Genomic DNA, 13,826 nt, shown 5'->3' with positions numbered 1-13,826 from the left:
ACCAAGCAAATAAGAGTGACCAGAAACGTAATGGAACCACTGAGAAAACTGGATGAGTTTGGAAGATGTCTTTTATTTATTTATTTTTTTAACAAATCAGTGATGCATTCTTTTCACACATATGAATGTAAAGGGACAGTTAACGTTTCAGGAAGACATACAAATTCTCACCTGCTCTCACTGCAAACCAGTTTCTTTAATTTGACCTTCAAGCTCCTATGCAACCCAACCCCTGTTTTCTCTTAAAGCTTCTGTATTTCTGTTCATCCACTGCAATCAAACTGCGCTATCCACTCTTGGAACCGCCCACAGATGAGCTGACCTATCTCCCGCATATTCACCAAGTGTTTCATGTAGGTTGTTGTGTTCATCTTCAAGCAGTTCTTTGCATAAATGGTGAGAGGATCCCTATTCTATTCAGAGAAGTCTGAAACTTGGAAAGACCAAACAACTTCCCAGAGTGATCTCAAATTACTTCCTGAATGAGCATTAAACATACCTAATGAACTGAGACATTTCGAAGGGCATTAAACCAAGTGTTCTCTGGAGCACAGGAAGAACACAAGGAGAAGGACGACTGTGCGCCCAGCAACTGTCGCACCTGAAACACAACACCCGCCTAAGCACAGCCCTCTGGAGTGACTGTTTACACAGCCCGGATGAAGGCGACTTGTGTGACAAAGCACTCTGTGAGGAACAGGAGCCCTGTGACGACATGGTCCTCCATGATGGAAGAGAGAGTTGATCAAAGTGAAGCTCAGTCTGCTTTGAGGGTAGTGCAGGCTTTATTTGCTTTTGTTAAAAAAAAAAAAAATTAAGCTACTTATTACTCAGGAAGATCAAAAATATTAAATAGTTTTAAAAACCAGCCAATGTATAGCTTCTTTAAAAAAGTATAAAAAAGTTAAATTATTTATGGATTCCAGTCTGTACCCTGAAATAAATGAAAAAATTATATAACTTAAAAGAACTGCAAAATATCTTTGAAGAGTTAATCACTCAGTCCTGTCAGACTCTTCACAACCCTATGGACTGTAGCCCATCAGGCTCCTCTGTCCACAGAATTCTCCAGGAAAGAATACTGGAGTTGGTAGCCATTCCCTTCCCCAGGGCATCTTCCTAACCCAGGGATGGAACCCAAGTCTCGCATAGCAGGAGGATTCTTTACCATCTGAGCCCTTTACATTACCCTAACTAAATGTGAAAAAAATTTAAGTAGATTACATTTGCAAGGGAGTTCATGATAACCCAAATTGAAACTATGTATTTTCTCCATTCCCATCCCCAAATCCAATATGGGGAAAATACATATTTTAATCATCTGTGACCCAGAGAAATGCTTCCTTTGGGCTTATCTGTAGCTTATCAGATCTTAACAACATAAGAACTAACAAAGTTGTCTGAAATGTATCTCACCCACCAGCTTAATTAATTACCTTCTTGGAACACCAATTTAGAGATATGGTAATAGAGAATATTTTCTATATTACTATAGTCTATAGTATTTTCTCAGAGAAGGCAATGGCACCCCACTCCAGTACTCTTGCCTGGAAAATCCCAGGGATGGAGGAGCCTGGTACGCTGCAGTCCATGAGGTTGCTAACAGTTGCACACGACTGAGTGACTTCACTTTCACTTTTCACTTTTATGCACTGGAGAAGGAAATGGCAACCCACTCCAGTGTTCTTGCCTTGGAGAATCCCAGGGATGGCTGCTGTCTATGGGGTCGCACAGAGTTGGACACAACTTAAGCGACTTAGCAGCAGCAGCAGCATAGTGTTTTCTATACTATACCATATAGACTTTTTATTAAGGAAAAAAAAAGAAAACCCATTCCTGAAAACAATTTATGTAGCAATCTGAATGGCTGCATCTTAGTGGAAAAGAAAAGGCACTGAATATCCTTCTCAAAGAATTTGTGCTCAAGACAATTTGAATCATTTTGTCTCCCTAATGCAAACACCACAACCTTAAAGAGATGTTGTTGTTCCCATTTCACAGATAAGACTGAGGCTCAGCCATGAAATTCAAAGATGCTTGCTCCTTGGAAGAAAAGCTATGACCAACCTAGACAGCATATTAAAAAGCAGAGACATTACTTTGCCAACAAAGTCTAATCAAAGTGATGGTTTTCCCAGTATTCACCACGTATGGATGTGAGAGCTGGACCATAAAGAAAACTGAGTGCCAAAGAATTAATGTTTTTGAACTGTGGTGTTGGAGAAGACTATTGAGAGTCCCTTGCACAGCAAGGAGATCAAACCAGTCCATCCTAAAGGAAATCAGTCCTGAATATTCATTGGAAGCAGTGATGCTGAATCTCCAATACTTTGGCCACCGGATGTGAAGAACTGACTCATTGGAAAAGACCCTGATGCTGGGGAAGATTGAAGGCAGGAGAAGAAGGGGATGAAAGAGGATGAGATGGTTGGACAGCATCACCAAATTGATGGACATGAGTTTGAGCAAACTTTGGAAGTTGGTGATGGACAGGGAGGCCTGGCGTGCTGCAGTCCATGGGGTCACAAAGACTTGGACACAACTGAGCAACTAAAGTGAACACCACAATTCCTGCCCCATCCCCCCCCACACACAAAAAAAACCCCCACAAAAACTGACAAAAGGTCAATGTATAAATATATATTACATTAGCTAATTTGCAGAGTTCTTATGGCAGAAATTGAAGAGGAACTCAAAAGTCTGTTGATGAAAGTGAAAGAGGAGGGTGAAAAAGTTGGCTTAAAGCTCAACATTCAGAAAATGAAGATCATGGCATCTGGTCCCATCACTTCATGGGAAATAGATGGGGAAACAGTGGAAACAGTGTCAGATTTTATTTTGGGGGGTTCCAAAATCACTGCAGATGGTGACTGCAGCCATTAAATTAAAAGACGCTTACTCCTTGGAAGGAAAGTTATGACCAACCTAGATAGTATATTGAAAAGCTTAGATATTGCTTTGCCAACAAAGGTCCGTCTAGTCAGGCCTATGGTTTTTCCTGTGGTCATGTGTGCATGTGAGAGTTGGACTATAAAGAAAGCTGAGCACTGAAGAATTGATGCTTTTGAACTGTGGTGTTGGAGAAGACTCTTGAGAGTCCCTTGGACTGCAAGGAGAGCCAACCAGTCCATCCTAAAGGAAATCAGTCCTGGGTGTTCATTGTAAGGAGTGATGTTGAAGCTGAAACTCCAATACTTTGCCACCTCATGCGAAGAGTTGATTCATTGGAAAAGACTCTGATGCTGGGAGGGATTAGGGGCAGGAGGAGAAGGGGACGACAGAGGATGAGATGGCTGGATGGCATCACCGAATCGATGGACATGAGTTTGAGTGAACTCCGGGAGTTGGTGATGGACAGGGAGGCCTGGAGTGCTGCGGTTCATGGGGTCGCAAAGAGTCAGACACGACTGAGCGACTGAACTGAACTAATGGTATATTAACTTACAGTGTGAGTGAGATTTTCCTGAATTCTTCTTGACTCAGAAAACCACCGCTGAGAAAAATTAAGTAACTGGGGGTGGATACCCAATAGCTGCCATTTGCTATGAAAATAATTACTGCTGAACTGTGATCTAAAAGCCTCTCCCAGAAGGCATTTAATAGCTGAACTGCTTTTATTCCTCGATGCAGCCAAAACAACCTAAAATTTCCTGTAAAAGTCATGACTAGCTCTACTCCCTACTCTCAGTTTATAGATGCTACACTCACTTCCCTTCAGCACCTTCCAAAGAAAGTTTAACTTTCATTAATAATTGCTAACACTTATTGAAAATCATGTACTAGACATCATTCCACAAGTACTCATTCATTTAAACCTTGCAATCTAACTTAAGTACTATTATTATCCCTCCAATAGGAGTGAAAAAAGCCTTCTCAGACAGTGCCCACTGCTCAGGGACCCAAGTCATTGTAAGAGCTCCCAGCAGTGGACAACAAATTAAATAAAGGTTTTATTACTGTGAGCAGTGGAGTTGTTCTTTTCAAATGTCATTTTTGGAAAGCATCTTTTTAGGGCCTAATCCAACAACAGCTGACATATGGACACGAACCTCCCCGGTCTCATTTCAGTTCAGAGCTCTCACTAGGATTCTGACTGCCACAGGCACATCCGTTATCCAGGACAGGAGCACTTATTTCCAAAAAAGCACTCTTTCCAAAAGAGTTTTCTTTTTTATGTCCTAACACTACCAGTATGTTATCTGTATTATTAAAATTAGTTGAGGTACTTGTTTTGTCAAGTACAATATATCTAATTAACCTATGCTATGAAAAAGTAACAATTTTGCCAAGTTTTCCTTTTAAGTATCTTCACTGATCTTTTTTTAAAGGACACATAGTCACATTTTTGTGTCTGAGTTCAAATAACACTAAAAGCTATTTGCTATACTACTAATAACATAAATGTTCAGTTTCTATCTTTAATTCAAATATTAGCACTATTTGCCAAACAATTAACTTTTGAGGATACTGAAAACAATCTCCAGAGAAACAAGGCCATACCAACAGCATTAACCACTAACAACTATTCAGTTCAGCCGCTCAGTCGTGTCTGACTCTTTGCGACCCCATGAATTGCAGCACGCCAGGCCTCCCTGTCCATCACCAACTCCCGGAGTTCACTCAAACTCATGTCCATCGATTCGGTGATGCCATCCAGCCATCTCATCCTCTGTCGTCCCCTTCTCCTCCTGCCTCCAATCCCTCCCAGCATCAGAGTCTTTTCCAATGAGTCAACTCTTCGCATGAGGTGGCCAAAGTACTGGAGTTTCAGCTTCAGCATCAGTCCTTCCAAAGAACACCCAGGACTCCTTGCAGTCCAAGGGACTCTCAAGAGTCTTCTCCAACACCACAGTTTAAAAGTATCAATTCTTTGACGCTCAGCTTTCTTCACAGTCCAACTCTCGCATCCATACATGACAGCCAGAAAACCATAGCCTTGACCAGACGGACCTTTGTTGGCAAAGTAATGTCTGTGCTTTTTAATATGGTATCTAGGTTGGTCGTAACTTTCCTTCCAAGGAGTAAGCGTCTTTTAATTTAATGGCCGCAATCACCACCTGCAGTGATTTTGGAGCCCAAAAAAATAAAGTCTGACACTGTTTCTCCATCCATTTCCCATGAAGTGATGGGACCAGATGCCATGATCTTAGTTTTCTGAATGTTGAGCTTTAAGCCAACTTTTTCACTCTCCTCTTTCATGGTAATTTTAGCTCTTTTCATCTTTGTGTCACTAACTGGGGGCTAAACCTCCAGAACTAGAGGATCCATTTTCATAAACAGAGGGTCTTTAGTAAGTATGCAAAGACAGGAAACAAAGATAGGGGCTGTCTTTCATCTTTTCAATGAAACAGTAACAAGACTAGTATCTTTTAAAAACACTTGATCATGGACTTCCCTGGTAATATCTGACTGCCAATTCAGGGGACATGGGCTCCATCCATGATCTGGGAAGATCCCACATGCAGTGGAGCAACTAAGCCTGTGTGCCACAACTACTGAGCCCTCGAACCCAGAGCATTTGCTCTGCCACAAGAGAGCTGCCACAATGAGAAGCCCATGCACCACAACTAGAGCAGCCCCTGCTCACTGCTACCACAGAAAGCCTGCGCCTCAAGGAAAATCCAGCACAGCCAAAAAACAAAAACTTAATCATTAAGTATGTAATTTAAAAACACATTCATTTTTTGCTGCTATTGCTAACACATCATTTATACCTTGTGTTCCTAATAGTAAAGGGCCCATTTTAATACCAGTTTTTTTCAGCTATGCTATACACGCAGTACTTCATTTCATTAACAATGACACGCATCAATCACACAAATTTCCTAGGACATTTTTGTGAGTAATTTTCACTACTGCAACTGGGCTAGTTGTTGAATTTTATGCCAGTGATTGGCAATTCACTGCAGCTATGATGAACATGAACTTCACCCATAAGTCTCCTAAAAGCAAGGCCAACATTTAAGTTATAATCCTATGTAACATTTACTCTGAAAACGTCCAAATCATGTAGCAAAACTCTAGAAATGATTCTTTTAAAAATAAAAATATACTTGTTAAATCTCTATTATTCTAAAATGACCTACTTAGTAGTAAGCTCTAGTAGTATTTGTGAACTTGCCACTTTTACTGACATCGTGACTACCTTATGCCACTAAACCAACAGTTGCTGAGCCTGGGTCAGCTTGAAAGCATACGGCTAGAATTAAAATTCGCACTGCAATACAAGTTCTACCGGTAAATGTCCTTAGTTTTTAAAATTTTAACGAGAAACTGCAGCATATTATGAATTGGATACAAATCCTGAAAGAGCCAGGAACACTATTCTGGGCTAGTATGCTCTAAGAGAAAGTTAAAAGAAAATTAGTTCTACTTCATCCATTTATTGATAGTATGGATGACATTTGAGTAAGTAGAGAAATAGTATTACTGGGCAATTAAAAAGTTACAACGATAGGCCTAAAAGGTTACTTCCGGGCAAAAGCTGCCAGGATACCCGCCTCTGCCAGTCCCAGAGCAAATCCTCCCCGCGGCTCTTAGCCGACCCCGGTCCCCACCTCGCCCAACTGACGCCAAAGGGAACCCCCAGCGCCCCCGCAAGGCGGCGCAGCGCACCTCCGGGGGCGGGGCCAGCGCCGGTCACGTGGGCGGCGCCCGGCCGCCATCTTGCAGGGCGGGGGAGGGGCGGGGCCCCGCGGACACCCCACCCCCGCCCCCGCCGGTCCTCGGCGGCGCGTGCCCGCGCGGCCCTCGGGCGCGAGCCCCGGCGCCTCGCTGCGGACTCCGGGGTGGGCCCTCCCCTCCCTCCCCTCCCTCCCCTCCCTCCCCAGGCAACCGCGGCCAAGACCGCGAGCGGTGGGGCTGAAGTGTAGAGACCCCCCGTGAGCCGCCTCTCGGGGCAGCCTGGCAGCAGGAAGACCCACGGGCACGTCCTCCGGGCCAGAAGCGGCCACGGCTGAGGGGCTCGGAGTCCCGCTGACAAGCGAAGTGTGGGGCAGCAGCAGCCGAGTAAGACGGGGTGATCTGTCACGGCAACCCTCAACCACGGGAGAGGAAACGCTCACCAGGCCACCGACGTCCACAAATGGCGTTCGGTGTCACCTGTAGGCGTGTGCCCCGTGATCGACCCCCGCTCCCACGGACGGCCACGACACAGGCACCGTCTGAGAAGTAACGATGCGCTCGAACTCGCGGCAGCATGCCCAGCCTCACTGTCCACTCTTTCCGGCACTCACTGGTGGCCAGAAAAGGCCACACGCCGCGGTCAACATAAAAATGTCACTGCTGTGCTCTGAACGCATCTCTCCCCTTATCTCGTCCCCTTAGAACACTCGCATTATAAGCAAAATTTAAAGGGGGAAAAAGCATCACTGCAGTTAAAACCATTAGTCGGTTACCCTTGTTGGAATGATAAGAAAGGAATAATATAAGCTGCTCCACTATGAGACATTTTCATTGTATCTACACGCTAAAGTTATCTTTACAATATATACAGGAATTTTGGGGGGTAGGATATGTAAGTACTGCTTTGGAGTTCAGGCTTGCTTCTTTAAACCTGATGGGCACATAGGATTTTTTTGGAATTAGTAGGCTGAAGAGTGCAGTATACACAGTTGCAGGCTATGTAAATAGACACGGAATATTTCATGCTCGCCAAAATTCTGGGTACTAGTATTACTACGTCCCAGTTTGATACAGTTTGTCCTAAAGTGGGTTAGTCACTTCACTGAAGCCTCCTTTTTAAAAGGAGGGGCTCAGCCTAGATTATCACTAAATCCTTTCCAGGTCCCAGGTTCCTTTGATTCTATGGGTATTGAGTCCACACAGCCATTGCAGAGATAGAATGCCCAGTTTTAGTCTGAATGACAGCAGATATATAAGCTGAAAGAACTTTCAAGCAAGGAATGAAAAAAATCTCGCTTTCCAATATATCATCCTGGAGATCTCCTAAACTGAAAAACATGGCATCCAAATAAATACTTTTTAAATAATCGTGAACCACGAAAATAAACTTACTGTACAGTCTTTAAATGAAAGCTATTTGCTCCATTAAATTGTCACACTCAAGGGCTTTATACTGGGCCTAGACTATTAAATTGCTTTCGTGGCCTTATAAAATTTTCTTTCATGTTTGCGACAAGGGACTTACTTTGTCTCATCTACTACATTTTGGCGTTCAGTAACTTTTTGGAAACCATTTATGCTTTCAGTAAAGGCCCCACAAACATCCCCGGACCCAAACGTGTAGACACGACTCAAACCCGTTAGAAGCCGGACTAGCCGGGGGTAAAGGGCACCAGAACCGCCCGAGGGGACGTTTCCCTGCCCAGACAACCTGGCCGACGACCTAACTGATTTGAGTCATTTCGCACCTGACTCTTTTTCTGAGAACCCCAAGTTCTCTGAGCAGGAGCCAAAAGAGCCAACGACCCGCTTTACCTCAAGCCACCGCGGAGCGCGCCGGGAGCGCGTCTGGGGCCGCCTCCCCCGGGGGGCGAGCTGGGCCTCGGGACGCGCGGGCGGAGCACCAGGCGGCGGGGCGGCGGCCGGCCCGGGCTCCGCAGCCCCGACGGAGGTGTCGGGGCCGAAAGGTCCCGGGAGCCCGCGTCCGAGGGCCGGGCTGAGACCGGGCTTCCGGGGCAACCCCGGCGGGACGAGACTTCCAGAGCATTCTGTTATGGCGGGTGCTCGTGTGTGTGTGTGTGTGTGTGTGAGGGGAGTGGGGCTGAGCGGCCCGGCCGAACGCACATGAGTCGGGGGCCGGAGTCAGGGTCGGCCCGGCAGGGGGGCGTCCGGGAGCCGGGCGCGGAGGCCGCGGGGACCGCCGCGCGGGTGTCGGGAGGCCGGCGAGCCTTACCTGGGCCCGGGCGCCGGCCAAGTGGCTCGGCGCCGCCTCTACGTCCTCGGGGCCCCCGCGGAGCGCGGCGCGGAGCCTCTCCAGGTGCTCCCTCAGGGTGACGCGCTGGTGGAAGGAGAAGGCCGGGTGCAGCGAGGCCATGGTGAAGAGCAGCAGCAGTTCCTCCTGGGCCCTGAGCCCCAGCCCGCCGCCCGGCCGGGGCGCGGCGCCGCCGCCTTCCGGGCCGGAGCCGTCTTTCTCGGCGTCCTCCTCCTCGCCGCCGCCGTCCTCCTCACCGCGCTGGTCCTCCGCGCTTCCCCGCGAGCCCTCGCCCCGGGCCGCGCGCAGGCTCCGGAGCACCGCGTCCACCTGGGGCAGGAGGCGGTGCAGGCGGCCGGCGGCCTCGCGGTTCTCCGAGCCCAGCAGCGCCAGGTAAACGATCAGGCGCGAGCGCACGGCGGGCTCTCGGAAGTCGGCCAGCGGGCCCGGGTCCGAGAGGCCGTTGGCCTTGGCCTCCGAGTCGCGCAGGTAGTGGTAGTCCTTGCGCGCCAGGTCCTCCAAGCACGAGCCGAGGAAGCGCAGCTCCAGCGGGTTACACAGGTCCAGCAGCCCGCACATAAACTCCAGACGCTGCGCTGAGCCCAGCACCATCCCGAACCACTCGTACACCCGCTCCTGCTCGCGCAGCGCCGCCGCCGCGGGCCCCGCGCCGCCGCCCGGCATGCCCACCCCCGCCGCCGCCCCGCCAGCAACAGGCGGCCCGAGCCCCCGAGACGGCGGCGGCGGCGGCGGCAGCGGGGGCCCCGCGGCGCGCCCGAAGGCGGCGGCGGCGGCGGCGGGGGGCGGCAGTCGCGGCGGCGGCGCGGAGGCGCCTTCGCGCCCGGCCGCGCGTCTGCCTCTGGCTCCTCAGCCTCGGGCGGCGGCTCCGCGGGGTGCGTCGGTTTCAGCGGCAGCTTCATCCTCAGCATCCTCGGCTACAGCGGCGCGGACATGCGAGCGGGGGCAGGAGGGCGGGGCCGGGGGCGGGGCGGGGGCCGCGGCAGCGGCGGGCAGCCGTCAGGAGCAGGGCCCCTCCATGCCGCCGGGGCCGGGCCGGGCCGGGGGCGGGTCTCGGCCGGCGCGGGCGGCCGCGGGCGGTGTCTTCCCCGGCCGGGGGCGGGGCTGCTCGCGGCGGCTCCTCCCCCCTGGGCTCCACACAGCCTCTGGGAGCCCGGGCGCGGTCGGGAGCAAGCTAGCGAGCGTGTCCTCCGTCCGCCTCCCTCTCTCTGGTCGTGCGCGCTGGGCCGGGCCGGCGGCGCCTGAGCTGTCCCCTCGCGAGCCGATGCGGACCGGGCGGCGGCGACAAGAGGAGGAGCGGCCGGGCGGGCGGAGACGCTTGCGGGCTCCGCGCAGGCGCTTCAGCCAATCAGCAGCCCGAACGGCTGGTTGCGCGAGTCTCCCCGCCCCCAAGGCACGCCCCCTCCGGGAGGCCACGCCCAACCGCCCTGCGGCCGCCTTCCCTGCCAGCGGCTCCCGCGCGGTCCCGGCGTCTGGCGGTGACCCGGGGTCGGGGGCGGCCCGCGTGCGAGAGCCGCGCGCGGCCCACGGCGCGGGGCCCGTTAGGGGGCCGCACCTTCTCCGGCCTCCGGCGCGGCTTCTGATTCCCGACGCAGTGCCGCCGCCCCGGGCGGGCCGCCGCCCCTGGCGCCGTTCGGCTCCCGTCGCGGCCGCGCGGGACGCTTCCCGGAGCCGGGCTCCCTCTGGAGGGGGCGCGCCGGCCCGACCTCCGCGGGTGTCAGGAGGTCAGTGCGCGGGCCCTGCCGCCGCGGCTCTGCCGCCCCTTGTCCGGTCTGCTCCGCGGGCGGGCGCCCACGCGGAGGGCGGCCCTGGGCTCAGGGCCCTCCCGACCCGGGCAGCACCGCGGCCCCGGGCCCAACGTTCTGTAACGGTCTTTGGGAATTATTGCCGCGACAGTTAGCAAAGCCCCGTGGAGCCACCATCTTCGGGGGCCTGTCCTATTAGCTACATGACGTTTCTGTGCCTGACGCTAGCATTTTGAATTCCTGTGCCCCTGAAAATTCTCTGTGACTTGAGGAACTGACTTTTTTTTTTTTTTTTAAGTTTTTGTTACGTTTTTAAGGTTGGAAGATCTTTCTTGCTCTCACTGTTGCTTTAAAAAAAAAAGTCTATAATATAACACCCAGCTGGATCTTTTGAGGGTTAATTTTTAAAAGGTGGGACTAAAAAACCCTTCAGGTTTTAAATTAGGAAGTCCTACTACAGCTGTGTAATGGCAGGATGTAAAAAAAAAAAAAAAAAAGAATCACTTTTTCCGAATCTCTTCCTGAAAATATTTGAACATCTGTTGGTAGAGCATATGCTGAGCCCTCTTTACAATTTTATGCCCTAAGAAGCTAATTTATAATTCAATAAAAGGTTGAACTTAAGCCTGAATCAGCTTCAGCGATAAAATGGGGAGACAGTTGTTTTCAACACACTTGCTGCTACTGCTGCTAAGTCGCTTCAGTCGTGTCCGACTCTGTGCGACCCCATAGACGGTAGCCCACCAGGCTCCCTTGTCCCTGGTATTCTCCAGGCAAGAGCACTGGAGTAGGTTGCCATTTCCTTCTCCAATGCATGAAAGTGAAGTCGCTCAGTTGTCAACACACTTGAGAAGATGTCAAATATATAAAAGCCATTCTTCCTGTACTTTGCTATTTCCTTGTGTTCTTTAGGTGTCGTCTAAAATCATGATCAGGAGAAAACTTTGCAGGAACATTTATTACAATCCTTGCCCCTTTGCTGTCAACTTCAAGTGTCTTGGAATTTTCTGTCTTATCATTTGTGAAGCTTAGGGTGACATACTTCAGGCAACCAATAATAACCTTGCTAGATATTCACAGGTCCATAGTGAGTCACCTGTCTAGATCCTTGGAGATGATTTTTACATGTGATCCAGGCATATGGTCTTTACATTTTCCTTGGCAACAAGAAGCCATTTGGTATGAACTCTCCGTAATACTTGATCCATAAATTTGGGTCTGAGTTCAGATTTATAATCAGTAATGATTACTTTTGTTCTTCTATCTTTGGCCCATATTAGAAAATGCAACAACATGCACTGTGCTTTAATGCTTCTGGTTATCATCCATTGGCTGGATGGTTTGCTACTTACGCCCCAGTACATTGTTGCAGAGCTCTCTCCATGCCGCTGCTCATTAGAGCCAGCTACAGTGTTTTTTTCCCACCCTGTAGTGAGAATACATCTTCAGTGAAGAGTGATGTACTAGGGACTTCCCTGGGGGTCCAGTGGTTAAGAATCCACCTGTCAATGCAGGGGACACAGATTCAACCCCTGGTCTGGGAAGACTCCACATATGGGCGCAGCAACTAAGCCGTCCAGTCTAAACTGCTGAGCCCATGCACTTAGCCCATGCTCTGCAGCAAGAGAAGCAGCCCTCCCCGACAATGAGAAGCCCACGTAGCGCAACTACAGCGTAACCCCTGCTGGTGCAACTAGAGAAAGCTCAGGCACAGCAACGAAGACCCAGCGCAGCCAAAAATAAAGTTTTAAAAAATAATGAAGTAGTTTGTAAAAAAAAATAGAGTGATGTATTACAACAGGGAGGAGCCCAGATGTAAATCCCAGGATGAGGTGTAGGTGCATTTATTAGGGAAAAAAAAAAACTATCCAGATAATTCTAATATGACATCCCGGGAAGGTATTCCTCCCACCAGGGCCTACCTATTGGGAACACTTGTTCTAGATTCTCTAGTGTTTTATATTTAATTATATATATATTTTATCAGTTCAGTTCAGTTCAGTCCCTCAGTCGTGTCTGACTCTTTGCGACCCCATGAATTGCAGCACGACAGGCCTCCCTGTCCATCACCAACTCCCGGAGTTCACTCAGACTCACGGCCATCAAGTCGGTGATGCCATCCAGCCATCTCATCCTCTGTCATCCCCTTCTCCTCCTGCGCCCAATACCTCTCAAATATATATTTATATATATTCCCTATATAATCATTTAGATGGGCCAAATAATATTACTGTGGTAATAGTGGTTACGTGTTTGTATCCAGATCTTTCAGAGGAATATATCCTATAAAAGACATCTTTAAGGACATAAAGTGCTATTGTGTCTTGTTCCTAGATGATATTTAATGAATATTTAATATACTTTGTTTCTTTGTTTTGGGACTTCTGTGGTGGTCCAGTGGTTAAGACAATGAGTAGCAGGCATGGGTTCAATCCCTGTTTGGGGAACTAAGAGCCCACATGCCACTGCTCGGCCAAAAAAGAAAAAAATACTCTGATTTATTTGCGTCATTAATAATGAAATATGACGTTACTGACATTATTGTCCAAATATTTATATGTACCCAGAAAACTGGTTTCTAGTTAAGGTTATACTTTGGATTAAGACACCAGCCAGTGGTTGAAGATTGAGGAAACTTTGCAATGCTTTTGCAATTGGGTTACTGCAAGAAATTTCACTAAAACCACAGTTAACTGGATGGTTCAAGGCAGACTGAAAAGGTATCAACCCCACATACAGAATGCCCAGATACAGCCACTTCTGCCATCTGGGGATACCTCAGGTGGCATCCTGTGACAGCTAAGTGGATCCATACCAGGAATCTGTGCTCTCTGTTTTTGTGAATTCTGGCTGCTTTGCCCCCCGCCCTTTATGCCTTCCCGTCTCCTCCCCTACAGTATAAGCACCGTAACGTCAGTGGCCATGTCATATTCAGTTTTCTATTTTCACATCTGGCACTCAGTGGTGGTTACTAAATGTTTGTTGAGCAAACAATGAATGGATAATGCTCCAGGAACCAAAAGTAACCACTCCCAGCTCCTGGGGTCACCTGAACCCCTTTCATCTCTAGCAAGGAAGAGAAAACATCGACGTTCCAACATTGCCAGGCTCGTCCTGAGAGTTCTTCTAACTGAACTGGCTGAGGTTACATGTCTGTTCCTGATCAGTCGTGGAACCAGAGAAGTGGA

General features: G+C 49.3%; 1 protein-coding gene across 1 annotated transcript in view; it reads right to left on the bottom strand.

Annotated features, from left to right (window-relative positions):
* Positions 1-9,808, bottom strand: part of ZCCHC2 (zinc finger CCHC-type containing 2) — a 53,642-nt gene extending 43,834 nt beyond the window's left edge. The window contains 2 exon segments of the mRNA XM_061400372.1: positions 8,858-9,634; positions 9,637-9,808. Of these exon segments, the coding sequence (XP_061256356.1) occupies positions 8,858-9,634; positions 9,637-9,804 (945 nt within the window). The 5' untranslated portion in view covers positions 9,805-9,808.
* Between the last annotated feature and the right edge of the window lie 4,018 nt (positions 9,809-13,826).

The sequence above is a fragment of the Bos javanicus genome, chromosome 24 (genome assembly GCF_032452875.1).
Source record: "Bos javanicus breed banteng chromosome 24, ARS-OSU_banteng_1.0, whole genome shotgun sequence".
NCBI classification, from domain to species: domain Eukaryota; kingdom Metazoa; phylum Chordata; class Mammalia; order Artiodactyla; family Bovidae; genus Bos; species Bos javanicus.
The sequence above is the reverse complement of the archived record's forward strand: the minus strand, read 5'-3'. Positions and strand labels throughout refer to the sequence as shown.